This window comes from Psammomys obesus, unplaced genomic scaffold, assembly GCF_907164565.1.
Source record: "Psammomys obesus unplaced genomic scaffold, mPsaObe1.curated_primary_1811, whole genome shotgun sequence".
In the NCBI taxonomy this organism is placed as follows: Eukaryota; Metazoa; Chordata; class Mammalia; order Rodentia; family Muridae; genus Psammomys; species Psammomys obesus.
This window is the reverse complement of record NW_026585685.1, coordinates 1,906,654-1,923,496: the sequence shown is the minus strand read 5'-3', so window position 1 is coordinate 1,923,496 and position 16,843 is coordinate 1,906,654. Positions and strand designations below refer to the sequence as shown.

The 16,843-nt window shown below is 45.4% G+C and overlaps 1 protein-coding gene across 3 annotated transcripts in view; it reads left to right on the top strand.

Moving 5' to 3' along the window:
* The first annotated feature begins 1,046 nt into the window (after positions 1–1,046).
* The window catches only part of Ttf2 (transcription termination factor 2), a 35,133-nt gene continuing 19,336 nt past the window's right edge, over positions 1,047–16,843 (top strand). For all 3 annotated transcript variants that reach the window (XR_008722652.1, XM_055628417.1, XM_055628405.1), the window contains exons 1-11: positions 1,047–1,094; positions 1,177–1,279; positions 3,347–3,433; positions 6,453–6,519; positions 7,188–8,135; positions 8,880–8,994; positions 9,259–9,441; positions 11,164–11,291; positions 12,377–12,458; positions 14,346–14,465; positions 15,523–15,673. Coding sequence is in view for 2 of the 3 variants with exons in the window: in XM_055628417.1 (XP_055484392.1) it covers positions 1,064–1,094; positions 1,177–1,279; positions 3,347–3,433; positions 6,453–6,519; positions 7,188–8,135; positions 8,880–8,994; positions 9,259–9,441; positions 11,164–11,291; positions 12,377–12,458; positions 14,346–14,465; positions 15,523–15,673 (2,015 nt within the window). In the remaining variant the exon portion in view is untranslated. The remainder of the gene's footprint in view (positions 1,095–1,176; positions 1,280–3,346; positions 3,434–6,452; positions 6,520–7,187; positions 8,136–8,879; positions 8,995–9,258; positions 9,442–11,163; positions 11,292–12,376; positions 12,459–14,345; positions 14,466–15,522; positions 15,674–16,843) is intronic.

Below are 16,843 nucleotides of genomic sequence, written 5' to 3'. Positions count from 1 at the left end.
GAAGTCTGCGGAGGCCTGGGGCTGGAGTTACAGGTGGTTTTTAGCTGTCAGAAGCAAGTGCTAGGAACCAAATTCACGCCCTCAGCAAGAACAACGGGCAAGCACGCATAACTGCTGAGCCATATCTCTAGCCCCTTGGTTACAATTTCAAACGCAATTATTCTTTTAATGGCCCTCTTGATATTTAAAACTACAAATGCAAAATAAGCTCAAAAGTTTTTGGGTTTTTGTTGTTGTTTGGGGGTTTTTTGTTTGTTTTCCGAGACAGGGTTTCTCTGTGTGTTACCCTGGCTGTCCTGGAACTCTGTTTGTTGAACAGGCTGGCCTTGAACTCACAGAGATCCGCCTGTCCCTGCCTCCCAAGTGCTAGGACTAAAAGGTGTACACCACCACGCCTGGCAAGTTCTAAGGGTTTTTGACAATGCAAAATACACAAAGTAAAATTAGCTTGCACGCGAGTCCGGTGTTTCCATCCGGCTCTCCCAGAGCCGGGTTTTCCACACCAGGTAGCCCTTAGAACCTCGACAGCAAGCGGAGGCAGCGGTGAGCTTCAAAGAGCGCGGAGCCTGGATCTGGGAGCTGTCCTAGATCGCGCACTCGGGCTTCTTCAACCGTGGGTGACCTTGAGGACGCTGCACACTCGCGTGAAAGTTTGCCCCGGGTCCTAAGGAAGTCTCTGTGCCCATTACAGACTATTCAACAGTTTCCCACAGTTTCAAGGGTCGCGCCCGCCTCTCGGCCGCCTCAGACTGAAGTGTCTCCGCACTGCAGTGGCTGCTTCCCGAGCAGGCGGCTTGGGCTCTCTGTAGGCCTCCCGGGTTACTCCGGAGTCTCCCCGCCTCAGCCTAGGCGGGCGTTCTCCCTGGCCTTGGAAGCTCCGCCCTCGCTCGACTTTGGCCACGCCCCCTCACTCCAAGTTTGATTTCTGCGCGCGCTAAGCTCGAGAGCGGCTGTAATTGGTGGAAGGTGAGCGGATCTCTCATTTGATTGGCTAAGCGTTGTCGGGGGCGGGAAGGGGCGGGGTCAAAGGCGGAAACCCGGCAAGTCGGGGCATCCCGGTTACATGATGGAAGTTGTTAAGTGTCCGGAGCACGGTAAGGCCCCCGGGCTCAGGACTGCCCTCGAGCCTGTGGGACTGGCCTGGAGTGGCCGTTGCTGACCTTCTTGTTTCCTCAGGGACCGTGTGCTTCTTAAAGACCGGTGTCCGCGATGGCCCGAATAAGGGAAAGAGCTTCTACGTGTGCCGGGCGAACTCATGCGGCTTCGTGCTGGCCACAGAGTAAGTCTCCAGGCCGATTCCACCGAATGACCAGCCTGGTCACGTTAGCAGTCTTGGGACGCAGATTCCACCATATTCAGATGGGTCGCGTATTGCCCTACACGGATCCTTGTAGACGCAGCTTCAAGTTTCTAGTCACCTGCCTGGCCTTAATTAGCAACTCCCATCTTCCCCCTCCCGGCATCCTTTCTGCTGCCTCTAATAAGTGCAGACAAACAGTGGTCTTGGAAATTAATTCGCTAGTTTTGTACCAATTTTAGGTCGCCCTTTTTATTTTATGCTTGAGGTTAAAAACATGAGTTGTTAGATACCAAACTTTTTTCCAGTTAGTGGTGTGAACTTGATAAACCGCAGTCTTTCAGGACACGTTTCTCAACCTTTGGGGCGCGACCCCAGGGTGAACTACCCTTCCATAGGGGACACATTTCAGATATCCTGCATACCAGATATTTTCCAGCTAGTGGTGGAAAATATTTACATTACAGTCCAGAGCAGCAAAATTACAATTATGAAGTAGCAACGAAAATAATTTTCTGGTTGGGCGGTTACCCAACCATAAACATGAAGAACTATTAAAGTGTCGCAGGCGCTGCTGCTGCTGTAGGAAGTAGCACTGAAAGAAATGTCAGAGATCGACGTTAAACTCAGGTTCCACAGAAGCAAAAGCTGAGACCCAGAAATGTCAAGCATCTTGCCTAACGTGAGGAAAGTTAATATTGCTCTCAAGAGTGACAGTCTTATATACCAGATGTCTACATTCTCCAAGTGAAATTCAACTGGTAACATTTAACATTTCCTCCTGCTCACTATTCAGCTGAACTTTGTAGAGCAAAAAAAAAAAAAAAAAAAAATTTTCAGTATCATAACTATATAATGGATATTAGTAGTGCAATAAGTTTTATGCTTTGTGTCTCCATTTTGCATCAGGGTAGACTGTTTCTAGTTTCTAAATATGTTGAGATTTGGTTCCCTGTTCAACTGTTTTGAGATACATGTATTCTCATGCTTATAGGAATTAAGTAAGCATCAGTGGTGCTTTGAGGTTTGGTTCAACATTAAGAGAAATATTGTTGGGGATTGGAGAGATGGGTCAGCATTTAAGAGCACTGGCTTCGATTCCCAGCACCCACACAGGGGCTAACAAATATCTGTAACTCCAGTTCCGGGCTATCGGGCACTCTTTTGGCTCCAAAGGCACAGCATGTGCATGGTACCCAGACACACATGTAGACAAAATACCCCTAAACATAGAATACAAATAAATAAATCCTTCAGAAAGAGAGTGAACGTTCTTGAACGGAGTGCCACTCACATGGGCGCACTGCAACCTGAAGAGTACAGTGCTTTGAGCTGAGGCTTGCAGTGTCTGATAAGCAGGCTGCAGGCCGAGGACAGCTTTACAGATCGCAGGAGAGTGCCTCACTCAAACCCACTCGCCCTCAGTATCGTACATATGGTTCTGTGAATTAGGACGGACGGACACTTAAAAATATACGCCAAGCAAGAAGCAGATCAGTAGGTTATTGTTAGGGGGAGACGTGAGTAACGAAAAGTGACAGCTAATGGGGCATTAATGGATAAAGGATAAAGGGAGAACTCACCACAGGCCTGCCCTGTAGCCAGCCTTAGACTACAAGGCATTCCTGGGAGTATTGCAGTGTAGACGTCATGTAACGGGCACTTTCAAACTCCTAAGTCGTGAAGAAAAAAATAATTATGGTCATGCTTTGTTTTATTAAGTGGGAGGAGAGAAACGGGTGGTGATGTTTGGGATTTATAAACACAGGACAAGCTATGGGCAAATCCTTGTTGTAGAACTGTAGCTGGGCTGGGTGTGGTGGCACACATTTATGATTGTAGGACTCAAGAGGCAGAGGAGGGATTGCTGCAAGTTTGAGGCCAGACTGGGCTCTCTGGAGGGAGTTCCAAGCCAGCCAGGGCTACACAGTGAGACCTTGTCTCCAGATGTATAAATAATAAGAATTCAAGCTTGGATTTGATTTCAGGAGGTTGGCCTCTATCCCTTGTCTTCTAAAATTCTCTTCTTTTCCCCCTCTCTCCTTCCAGCATTCCTTTTTCTCATTGTTTATTGCATGAGGACTTTGTGGTGGAGCTTCAGGGTTTGTCTCTACTGCAGGGCAAGGAAGAATGGAGGTAAGCGTCCATGAAGAACACCTAGATGCATCCCCCTCCTTTTTTTGCTACATCCTGAAATCTCAGAGTTGCAGCTAGATATTTCTTTAAAAGTCATTACTGAGAAACAAACTATGTTTGTATATTTTGAACATCATCTACCTTGTTATGCCCAAAGTCAGCGGTTCTCAACCTGTGGGTCACAACCCCTTTGCATTCCAGGGGTCACACATTGGATATTTACATTATGATTCATAACAGTAGCAAAATAGTTAAGAGGTAGCAACGAAAATGATTTTATAATTGGGGGGGGGGGGGTCACCACAACACGAGGAACTGTCTGAAAGGATCACAGTTGTTCAGCCCTGAATGCTGAACTAGTTACCCGAGAAGCCAGTGGCTAATTTCTGGATTACCAGCTCTGTTGTTATTCCACTCCAGCTGCTCGATTAGTAATAAAACAGCCCACTCCTTTGTCAACATTAGAGTATGGTAACAAAGAGGGAGAACGTCTAAGATGCCAAGTACTCAGTAAAGTGCAGTTTCCCTTGGGCAGGGCAGGGAAGTCCATATAGATGGGAGATATTATTTGTCATGAGGATGAAAAGCTAAGTAGAAACCTACCAGTCACTAGATGCTTTTTGAAGTAGGCACATTGCCTTGGGGTACCAAGGCTTGAAGTAACAAGACCACTTCAGAGAACTGGATTGGTGGTTGACCAAGAAGGCGGGGGTCATACAGGATAGCGTGTATGGAACAGAATTCTTTGTAATAGAATTTAGCTGTCCTAAGTCTCTGTCCCCAACCCAAGTATATTGAAATGCTTGGCATTCTTGTTTAAAAAAAAAATCAATTGAGCCTAAGTTTGGGGTGGTTGGTGTTTGAGGTGGTTAATTTCTGTCCGTTGGTTCATTTCCATATTCTTGCAATTTTTAATTATGTAAAATAGTATGTTATAACTTCTTCAAGATTTCGATGGCAATTGTTGGATCTTTGTATTTGGATATCAAATAGAGATTCAACTTCTTAAATTTCTACAGAAAACTCTGCTGAGGTTGCATAATTTGCACAGATCAGTTTTGAAAGAATAGACCTCAATATTGGCTTTTCTAGTCTGTGAACATGGTGCAGTAAGACTTTAAATTTTTCTCTCATTGTTTTTAAATAATTTCCCTTATAAAGCTCTCATACTCCTTATACTAAACGTATTCCTCTGGTTATGTTTTCAGTGCTGTTTTAAATGGAATGTTTGTTATTCTCTGTATGTGGGGGATATGTGTAGATGTATGTGTGCATATATTTGGATGCCATGTGCCTGTGTGTGTGTAGAGGCCACAGGTTGATGCTGAGTGACTCTTGATCACTCTCCACTTTACTTACTGAGGCAGGGTTCTCACTGACCCCAGAGATCAGCAGTTCTGCAAGCTTAGCTACACAGTTTGTCCTGGGGACACTTTGTCTCTGCCTCCTGAGCGCTGGGATTACAGTCGGCTGCCAGCCCCACCTGTATTTTACGTGGGTTCTTCAGTTTTCACAGTTGCAAGGAAGTACTTTATTCACTGAGCCATCTCTCTAACCTACAAATGTAATTTAAAAATATGTAATAAATATTATATGTATAATTAATATATAGTATGTTGTATATTATATATTTAATTGTTTTCTGTTGTAGATATATATTTTATGTAATATATTTTTACTACTTTATGAATACATATTTAAATTATTTTCTGTTAGTAAAGTGGGGCAGACAAATCTTTATTAGGTCCATCTTGTTCTCCTGACACTTAAGATCACTTGTCCCTTGAGTCAGAAAAATCTGCCTCTATAGGTGGTGGAAGGCAACCAACAGATTCCTTCTTTGATTTTAAAAAACAAACAAACATGGAGATTCAAAAGTGAAGACAGTGGAAGAAAAGGGCCGCTGAGTTAATGGCTACCCAGGATGGCAGCCACATGGCACCTTGTTATCCCAGTCTTCCTCACCCATCTGCCATGATTAGTGTCAGTAGCTGTTTTACAGGGGGATGTGAGGCTAGAGAGGTTGAAGAGGGACTCTGAGCTCCTGTGAGTATGAAATGGTGTTGCTGGGATTCAAACCCGCCCCCAGCTACTACACTCACGGGCTTTCTCTAAGTGAAAGCCTGAATTGAGACAATGCAGCTGTGTGCGGGTAGGCTTGAGAAAAACTGCTTGAAGAGGACTGGAATGGCCAGCCATTTCCTGGTAGAGCATTTTAATGATCTCCTCTCCGCATTCCCATCTGGGATACTGATGGTGGAAGTCCAGAAAGTCCCTACATTGTGAAGAATTAGCTGTGTGGTACAGTTTGTAGTTTGCTAGTATTTTTTGTTTGTTTGGCAACTTCTTTTTTAGACAGTTACTGCGGCCTCCCTTCTGGCACACACAGTATTTCTGTGTTTTTCTGATTTTAGCAGCCATTGCCGATCACTTCCTCCATTTCATTTGTTCTTCAGAAAGGGTAAAAAGAATAGACCTGCACATACTCTGGTTGTTGTATCATTTTGGTTCTTGACTTTCCAGCCCTTAAAAATGTCCTCTGCAGGGACTGGGGGCGGGGGAGGCTCAGTAGGTAAATTGCTGGCTGTGCATGACCTGAACTCCCATCTCCAGCACCCACAAAAGAACTGTGTGTGCCCAACCTGGGCTGTGGTGAGACTTTGTCTCTCCCTCATTTTCTTTTGTTGTTGTTTTGTTTTGTTTAATTATGGAGTTAGAGAGATGCTCAGTGGTTTAAGAGCTTTTTTGCTTAAGACATGGTTTCTGTTCCCAGAACCCTTATCAGGCAGCTCACAACAGTTACAGGCCTGTATCTAACTAGTTCCAGGGAATTCAGTGCCATCTTCTGGCCTCTAGAGGCACTGCATGAATGTGATACCTTATATATATATAATATATATATATATTATATATATATATATACATATATATATATATATAAACCCTTTTTAAAAATCAAAACACCGAAACTCTTAAAGAATATTTGTAACCTTAATTATTTGTGTTTTATATTCATTAGGTTGTTCTTCCGATGTGCTAAAAGTAAGGCAGAGGGAAAGCACTGGTGTGGAAATGTCCCATGGCAGGTAGGAATTACACACCTGTTTTCCAATATGCCGTGTTAAGACAGTGTAGCAGGCCCCTTTGACAGAAAGCACCCCAAGTCTGTATGAGCTGTTGGTGTCCCTCACACTGCCTCTGAGAGAGCCCTGAAAAGCTGTGTGACTGCCCAGAGAGCCACTGCCAGAGTTTCATCACTTAATCTCCTGTTTCATGCAGATGTTTTTCCAGTGTCACAAAAGCAGTCAGTATCCTCCTGCTTAGGAAGAAAAGGCTAACTGATCTTTTTAAAGATCATATTTACTTGATTTACATGTAAGCTAAATATAACACCTAGGTTCCTAAAATATGGGAGGAGAAGAGGCCCTATTGATGTCTAGTACACAGGGACTAGACCTAGGAAACTGGAAACACTTGTAAAGAATAGAGAAATATACATTCTGGCTCTTGTGACTGTCAGAGCAGTTTGGTGTAGCCTTCACTTGAGTCCTGGAAAGGAGTGATCATGTACAGAGAAGGAACCGGCACTGAAAGAAATGCGTTTGTTGGGAGTTTGGCCTCTTTCCTTTTTAGATGCAGAGGCAATAAGAGGCGTGGAATATATTTCCTGTGTTTCCATTTCCTCCAGAAAGGCATTTTAGCTATAGAGGTGGCCTTATTTTGCGTTACAGTGTCCTGCTTTCATTGTCCATAGGATCCTAATCCTAAAGACCGTCCTGTGAGCAGTAAGCCTCCAAAGACAGCTGGGATAGTTCCTCACTCTCCCAGCCAACCAAGAAACCCATTCAGGGTGCTTAACAAGAATCAAAAGCCAGCTCTCTGGAAACAGTTTGTGGAAGGAGAAGGTGAGGGAAAGACAGCCAGTAAGAAGCTGGGAGAACACAGAGAGCGGCTCTTGGATCAGAGGAGAGAACAGAAACCCAAATCTAACTGCAGGGTGGAGAAGGACCCCTCATCTGACCTGGTGACAAAGAGACAATCTGCAGGTGAAGAGAAAGAACAGGAAGAGAAAACAAATTTCCAGCCCCAAACCAAGGCGACTGAAGGAATGGCTTCCAAGCAAGGCCATGGAGATGTGCTTCAAGGAACACCTGTGGCTCCTCGGATGTCAGAGAGTAAAAGTCAAGATGTCCCAAATAGGGCAGAACATCTAAGAGAAGGGGAAACCCAGCTTTTGCCTCAGAGTGTCCCTGGTCAGAACCCAGAAAGCAAGGTCCAGATGCTCAGTGGGGAGCATCTCAAGAATGGGGAAGCCCAAAACAAAACAGGAACAGACGCCCCCAATGCACAGGCCTCCCAGAAAGGGCTAGCTCAGGGGCCTCTCCAGGCACCTTCCAAGACATGTGGGCCTCCTCCCAAAGGACTAGCAGCACCTGGGCTCTGTGTGGGAGAGGCACGCCATGCCCGCAGCACGTCGTCCAGCAGCGATGACAGTGAGGAAGATGATGGTGCTTCCAGTAGCCCAGGGTCCCCACTTCTCTTTGACTTGACTGTGGCCTCACAGAAGAGTGGGAACCTTCAACCTTCTGACCAAAGTGTGCAAAAACAGATACCTGCTTCTTCAGACCTTTCCAAGAAGGGAGACTCGTCTGACCCTGCAGCCCAGCGGGCAAACCTTACAGCGCAGCTGAAACAAAAGAAGGTGAGTCGGCAGTGCACACTGCTTACAGAGGGCCCCAGTTCAGCTCCCCACAGCCTAGAACCTCAGCTCCTCAGCAGGGGGTCTGATGCCCTCTTCTCATCTCTTTGGGCCCCTGCACTTATGTCCACATACTTACACATAGTTTATATGCATACAAATACATATTATTAGAATTGGGGGTGGAGGGGAGGAAGGCAGGCCATTGCTGTCTTATTCTTTGTCTCTAAGGCGGCTGTTCTCAACCTGTGAATTGTGACCTTTTGGGGTATCAAATGACCCTTTCACAGGGTTTGAATATCAGATATCCTACATATCAAATATTTACATTCGTGACAGTAGCAAAATTACATTTGCGAGGTAGCAAGGAAATAGTTTTGTGGTTGGGGGGGTTCACCCCAACATGAGGAACTGTATTAAAGGGTCGCAGCATTAGAAAGGTGGAGAACCACTGCTTTAAGGTCAGGGCGTTCCTGTGGGCAGCTGGGAGACTATCACAGAGTTGTCGATTCCTGAGAGGACTTTCTTGGTGACTGCTTCCTACCTGCTTTTCCTAGGTTTGTGCTTAGTAAGGCTTAGTGAGTTAGCTGCTGGGGTTTTGTTTTGTTTTTTAATCCTGGTTTTTACATTCATAATTAAAAGATCATTTCGGCGTGCTAAGCCGAAATTTAAAAATCTGAAGTTGTCTTTTAGTCACTTACGAGGCCAGTTCCGTTTAATAGGATTTGTTTTTGTTTTTTTTTTAAGGGCACATTGGCTGCAGTGAACATCCTGGCTCTCCCTGACAAGGGTGAGAAGTTGCTTAAGCAAATCCAGGCACTGGAGGATGCTCTCAGTGCTCTGGCTCTCTCCCCAGAGCAAGGTAAGCTAGGGTTTGCCCCAGAACTCAGTGTTTTTGAACTTGACAGACAGACACATCTGATTAAAAAAAAAAAAAATTGTTCTTTTTTCCATTTTATTTTCAGCTTCTGAGCTTTCTTCTGAAGATAATCTACTGTAATTTATAAAAGCATTCCTGCTTTCTGTGGTCTGAGCACACTTGAAGTTCTGTCTTCTCTGGGAAGCCCACCCAGCTACGTTTGCTTGCCTTGCCTTTTAATCCGTTTGTCTCTTGTGTGTTGAGCAGGACCTCGGGAGAACTGTGGCTCTCGGGAACCAGAGCAGAGGAACATGGCCAGAACTACTGCTGACCGTCTGCACCCCGTGCCTCCCAAGCCCCTTCCCAGGCACAGTGTCCAGCATGTAGGTTCTCTAGGACTAAAGGCGGGCTGCCAGGGAGCTCCTGAAGGGTCCAGCCAGTGCTCAGGAGGTAAGATTCAGGGACTCAGCCATGCTGTGACGAGCTGATGTGTGAATTGTGTGCTGCCCAGCACATGTCTTTGCACCCACTGAAGGGGAGGCCGTTCTTGAACTGAAGTGTGCATGTGTGTGTTAGGGGTCTGGTTCTCTGTAGAGTTTGGACAGTTGTTTTTAGGACTCTGAGGCTAGGGTCTGGTTACTGCCTTATATCATGTGCCCACCCACCAACCCGGAGGATAGGCGACACAGTGTTGTGTGTGAAAACCAGCTTATTGTTAAGAGACAGGTACTAGCAGCTAACAAGTAAGTGCTGACCAGTGACTTAGAGGTACATAGAAAGCAGTAATTCCCTGGTTAGCTGAGTTTTTATTGCTAATTTCCAGACAACGTTGCAAATCACAGAGTTTGTTTTTCGTTTTTTTAGGTTATTCTGCTTTGTTTTTATTTTTTTGAAGCGGGGTCTCATTGTGTATCCCTGCCTGGCCTGGAACTTGCTTTGTAAACCACGTTGGCCTCGAACTCATAGACATCCGCCTTCCTCTGTCTCCCAAGTACTGGGACTAAAAGTGTGTACCACCACACCCAGCTCCCAGATACACTTAGGTGTGCTCTCTGATGACTTGGTTTGCAGTCAGGAGATTGGTGTTGAAGTGGCCTGGCAGAAATTAGGAAAGCAATGGCAGTCTCGCCCACTGAGAACTGTTGGAGCTGTAAAACATTGATGGGCAGCCTTGACAGGGAGTATTGAGTAGATGGGGTGACATTTGAATTTAGGGCACTCTAAAAGGGCATTGAGAAAACACTTGGTCACATAGCTTGGCAGTCTTGTCTACTCAGCAAGCCCTTTGGGACCATTGCGTATGTTACGACTTTATTCCATTACTTCATAGTGATGAAGTCACCTCAGGAAACATCAAATTATAGCAGGTTATGAAGATAGGAGAGCATGTGATAAGTCTTGGAGAGAATTCTTTTAAGACAGTTTTAAGGCATTTTAAAACTTAAAGTTTTCTGTTGTCTAGAAACCTTGTACTCAGAATGCTTTTCCCCTAGAATTGCGAACAGCTTGGGAGGCTTGTGTGTGGCATGAAAGGGCCAACGGTACAGTATGACACATAGCCAGTTGGTGGCCTGTACCTCAGCTCAGCCCTCTGTCCTCGCAGGTGATTTCATGCATGGCTTTTACTCTCACTGGCTTTTCTTTGAATTCAGAAATCTTTGCTTCCAGAATTACTACACAGCGCGACCGTATCGGCCACTGCTTTTCAGAACTGAAAAAAAAAAAGATCAGAAATACCGAGGGCCTTGCTGGAGTTGTAGCTCAGTGATAGTGCTTACCTGTCATTCAAGGCTTTGAGCTTGATCTTCTGCTCTAGAAAAACATTATAGATTGTTTTTTTTTCTAAATTGTTAGTTGTTCATGTTGTTAAGTAAACAGAGTAGGAGCAGAAAAGCCTGGGAGACCAGTAGGGCCTTATGGTAGGAAATTTTACTCAATACAGATCAATCATTTGTCAAATAATTACATTTTTGAGGCTTAAGCCAACACCATAATATAGTACTTGTCTTGCTGTTTTGAATTTGAGAGAGGGGGGCTCTTGTATTCTAATTTGTATGGTACTGGGGATTAAACCCGTATATGTGAGGCAAGCACTATACCAACTATATTACATCCCTAGCCCTCAGGACATGGCACTTGTAGCATCTCTGGGTAACACTTGTCTATTCTCAGGCCACACAAACCAACATCGCCTTTATAATGTGTGGAGAATCACAAGTGAAGCAATTGATGAGCTGCATCGGTCGCTGGAGTCTTGTCCCGGTGAAACAGCAGTGGCAGAAGACCCAGCTGGCCTGAAGGTGAGCCAGGAAGACTAACAATGTAGAGTACCCGGCACCCTGGAGAGAGCACAGTGAACCCATTGTTATTTGTAATGAGCTACTGGGGATGGAGATATATAAAACGAACGTGACCATCAGGCAAAGGTAAAGAGCGCCATGCTGCCAGGCGGTGCTGGTGCACGCCTTTACTCTCAGCCCTTGGGAGGCAGACAGGTGGATCTCTGTGAGTTCAAGGCCAGCCTGGTCTACAGAGCCAGTTCCAGGACAGCCAGGGCTACACAAAGTACCTCTGTCCTGAAAAACCTTAAAGAAAAGGTAAAAATAAAATAAAATAAAAGAGCACCTTACAGTGTGTCATAGGCCATATAAAGTTCCTAGGGAACTCAAGGAAAACATCTGTGTCAGTAAGTACTTTTATACCTTAAAAATAACAAAACAAATGCAGCTCTTTAGAGAACATCGAGGATAAATACAACACAGGACAGTGAGGGCAGAGACAGAGGTTAGTGTTGATGTTGGGTGGGTGTCATGACTGCCTGAGCTGGGAGGAGCAGGTCATGCTCCTGAGGGGGGCGGGTCCCTTGCCATACAGCCTGGAGACCTAGGTTTGAGTGGTTCAACATGCCCTGTTCACTTGTGACTTTATGAATGTTGTGAAAGTTTGTTCTCTCCCGGAGCACAGGGTAAACTGGAACACAGAAGACCTGGGAGGAAGTCACTAGTTAAAGGGCTAGTGTAGCTTGTGATTAGCAATGGAGACTGGGCTGCTGGGTAGAGAGGACAGTAAAATATAAGGATCATGAAGAAGAACAGAAAGGCTAGGAAAAGCCAAGGGACCATCAGAAGTGTGCTTGCAAGCATTAAAGCCTGACTTCTAATTGAGAAGACAAATAAGAACTTTTAGTGGGGGTGGAGACATGACCAGGAGCATCCTAACAGAGATGCTGAACATTAGCCACAGTGAAGGCTTCAGCAAAGCAGACAGGCGAAGCCAGCAGCTCATGATAACAGCTCACCTGTACAAAGGAGCAATAGAGTGAAGCCGGGGTCCCACATGGCCTCTTGTTAGGAATTCATTCTGATCTTTGACTTATTTTTGTCAGGTCCCTTTGCTACTGCACCAAAAACAAGCATTAGCCTGGTTACTGTGGCGGGAAAGTCAGAAGCCACAAGGAGGGATTCTGGGTAAGTTTGTTATTATGATAAGAGCTGACAGTTATGAGGTGCTCAGGCACTATGTTAACTGTGCTGCGGTGTTTCATTTGATGCTGTCACAATGTCACGAGGAGGATGCGTCCATTTTTCAGATGGAAAACTAAAGTGTAGAAGTGCTAAGAGCTTGGTTAAAAATTCATAGCATACCAAAGGAGGCATTGGCAGCCAACATCAGAAACTGCCTCTGACTAAGCCAGGGGTTTGTTCCCTTCAGGTCCCCACAACCTCTAGAAGCTGTGGAACATGAGACAGGGGCCCAGCCTTCCAGGAACACAGTCCAGAGCCACAATTACAAACTGATCGTGACGTTGCTCTGAGTGTTCAAAGAAGCTAAGGCCCCCAATGACAGCTCCATCTGCTTCGAGATTTGTAGTAGGACCTACAACACTCAGCCCATCCCATGGCCATGTCTTACACAGATCAAAATCAGCAGCGGCTCACAGGACAAAATCCTGGGAGTGCTCTTCTGAAGTCTTCCCCTAGTGGAGTCACATGGGTCATCATCCTAGTAGGAATTTGGACGATGTTTCCAACCAGAGAAGCATTTTGGAAACTCAGTGCCCAGGGAGTTTTCTAGGAGCCTGTAACATAGGCATTTTCATCCTGGTGGACACCATGATTCCATCCTCCAGAAGGAAAGGCAATGTCTGACCTAGAACAGTATTGTCTATACTAATGGTGTGCACAGTTCTGAAATGAGAGAGCCCTCCTTACATGTCACTTCCAAAGACTAGCCAAGGCCTGATGGGCGCAGGGCTACCAGAAGTAGCTATGCCGCTGCCCATTTTGACCCCCGCCCTGTGGCAGGGACAGAATGTGAATCATAGCTCATGCAAGCACATTTTACTTCTGCTGGATCACAGTGGTTATCTTTTGTTTTGTTTTTTGAGACAGGGTTTCATTGTGTAGGCTTGATAGTCCTGGACTCACTTTGTAGACCAGGCTGGCCTCAAACTCACAAAGATCTGCCTGCCTCTGCCTCCCCGAGTGCTGGGATTACAGGCATGCACTGCCGTGCCTGCGCCTGGCTCCCACAGTGGCTATTTTGAATGATTACAGGAGCCTAATGAGTGAACCTGATGAGTTTCACATATGGAATGAAAAGTACGTTAAGCAAACTCAATGGCTAGCGCAGGGACTGTGCACAGCTCAAGAAGTGTCAGGGCCAGTGAGCTGGCTCAGCAAGCAAACACTTGTAAAAGCCTGGTAACCCGAGTTTGATCTTTAATGGAAGGAGAGGGCTGGAGAGATGGCTCAGAGGTTAAGAGCACTCCTGGTGGCTCTTCCAGAGGTCCTGAGTTCAATTCCCAGAAACCACATCGTGGCTCACCATCTGTAATGAGACCTGGTGCCCTCTTCTGATGTGCAGGCACACATGCAGACAGTATGTGTAATAAATAAATATTAAAAAAAAAAGGTAGAACTGACCCCACACGTGTGCCTTGGCATGTGATGCGTGTGTGCATGTACACACACACACATGTACACATGCACACAGGCATACGACTATATATGACGAAGTGTTCCGTTACGGCCTTTGGAGAAAGGAAGTGCATGAAGTGCTGGAACTGTGGCATCCTCAGGAGAGCAGGTGATAGGATCTGTTAGTAGACAGTTTTGCTTGGGGGAATAACAGAAAGACCAGGCACCATCCTGAAACTGCAAAGGAGTCAGCCGAGCCACAGTCAGATAAACTCAGAAAGAGTAAGATCTGTTATATGCTGAGTATCTGACCTCCATCTCCGTGCAGATAGCAAGAGAGCGTCTTTACAAAAACAAAGACCCCCCTGGGTGGGGAGCAGCTAGAGATAAGGAGGAGTCCTGAAGTCATGGTGGTCCTTTGTGTCTTATTTCCAGCGGATGACATGGGCTTAGGAAAAACTCTGACAATGATCGCACTCATCCTAACCAAGAAGAATCAGCAGAAAAGCAAGGAGAAGGACAGAAGCATGCCTGTGACCTGGCTCTCCAAGGATGGTAGGTGGACGCGCCTTCTCCCATTGCCAACCTTATCTGAGCCAGCAGAGGCAGCTGGCTATGGAAGGAGATCTGTGGTGCCATCTAACTAATCTTATAAAACCAGTATTGACCACTTTTCCTGTGTGATTTCTTATGCTGAGTGTGCCATTTATTTCTTTCCCTTTTATTTAAACTTACCTTGATTTGGGATTTAAAAAGTTTTAAAGTTTAAAAGTTTTAAAGGAGGTAGGTAAGCTCTTGAATAGTTAGTAATTAGCATTTTCCGTTCATGTTGGGGATAAACTCCCACATAGATCCAAATTAATATACTTTTTAAAAGGTGCATATTCAACTTATTTCTTAATTTGCTTTAAAAATATAGCTTCATGCATATTTCACGATGCTATATGTTATCTGTAAATACTGTGTGAATTACTGTGAACGTGAGCATAAGTCGTGCTTTGCTTATATGGGGAGAAGCATGTGGTTCACTCTCAGGGCTCCTGGTAAGCACTGTTGCAGCTGGACCCTTCACACAGCATGGAGCAGCACACACACACACACACACACACACACACACACACACGGAGATGAGGAGTGATGGTACTAAGTTAGTACTGTGTCACTACTGTGTTTCAAATTACATTTGCTTATCTTGGAAAAGGCTTTTTCTCCTTACATAAGGGCTCTATTTAACACACAGTAATTTGTATTTATATTTTAATGTGGCAGTACATTATGGTTGTCATAGAGAAAACAAACGAAACAATAACTCCCTCAAGTGAATCCTCTCAGGAGGCCTTAGGAAAGGGCCTCTTTCCACTGCTGGCCACTGTGAGAGAGCATTGCTTTTTAGACCAGGTCACACACTGCCTACTGTCCTTTCTTTAGCTCATTCTAAAGTAAATAATTGTTTGGTTTAAAAGACCATCTCTTCCATTTCCTGTTCTACTTGCTTATTGTAGAAATAAAACACCAGTTAAGCATACTGACTGAAGGGGTAAAGTCAGTCAAGAGAAAGTTAAGGCTCAAGGCTGTTCAGTGAACATAACTAGGTATTGATCTGTCCCTCCAGACTCCTCTGTCTTCACTTCCAATGGAACACTAATTGTCTGCCCCGCCTCCCTGATCCATCACTGGAAGAATGAGGTAGAGAAACGTGTGAGCAGCAACAGACTCAGAATCTGCCTCTACCACGGGCCAAACCGGAATCGGCACCCCAAAGTGTAAGTCTGAAGTGCTTTGACAGGTCTGCATCCCACCTAAGGAGCCCTTTTGCCTGTCTGCTTGCCCGGTTCTTCTCTCTGCCAGCGCTAGCCCTATATGTGGAGACTGAGGCCGGTCTCAATCTCACTCTTGGACAGCTTGCCCTCAGCACGACTCAGGGCTTAGTGGTTTCACTTTGCCACGGGCTGGCCACTCTCTTGAGCCAGAGCTGCAATGGGGGGTGGGGTGGGGAGAGCTTGCAACCCCTGACGTGCTTGCTAGGTGGCAGCCATCTTCCCTGCTAAACCCTGGAGAATGAGGGAATGTCATGGTCTCTCCTGGGCCTTGAAGGCCTGAATCTAGACCTCATCTTCCCTGAGTGGGAAAGGAAGCAACCACTCTTAGACGTCCTCTTGGTAGCATTCTGTCCTTTACCTGCTGTAGGCTGTGTGGGAGTGTGGGTGTGTATGGCTGTATTTTCATATACAGACTATTCAATAAGTTTACATGGGAGAGAGTTTTAAATGCAGAATTTTTAGACTTAACTGAAAATTCTTGAAAGGGGATGCTTGGGAGGGAGAAAAGATGGACCCCAGGTGGCAGTGTTTACTTTTGGTTCTTCAAAGCATTTTTTTTTTTTTTCCTTTTCAGTGGTAGGGATTTAATACCTTGAGCATTCTGGGTAAGCACCCCACCACTGAGCTTCATCTAGACCTGCCTGTTAATTTAAAAGAACTGTTGTGTGTTTTTGATTGGGATAAGAGGATCTGAGGCAAATACTTGGGACAGGAGCATTGTTCCTTCTGCATTGATGTTCTCTCCAGCCTTTGCTACTGGGTACTTTGTGGCCACAGAACAGCAGTCAGTTACCAGATTGGTGGCTTTTGATTTTTAGTATGTATTTTTTCAGGGTTTATTTATTTTTTAATTTTAAAGATATATTTAATGTGTATGAGTGGGACATATGCATGCCACATGCATGCAGGGCCAGCAGAGGGCACCAGATCCCCTGGAACTGGGGATACAAGTAGTTGTGAGCCATGCAGTGTGCTGGATACCAAGCCCTAGTCCTCAGTGAGAGCAGCAAGTGCTCTTCACCCTGAGCCATCTTTCAAGGCAGACAACACATTGTATGGGTGCTCTCATACTCAGTGCAGTAGAGGCAGGGCTGCAGCCTGAGCTCTGCATGC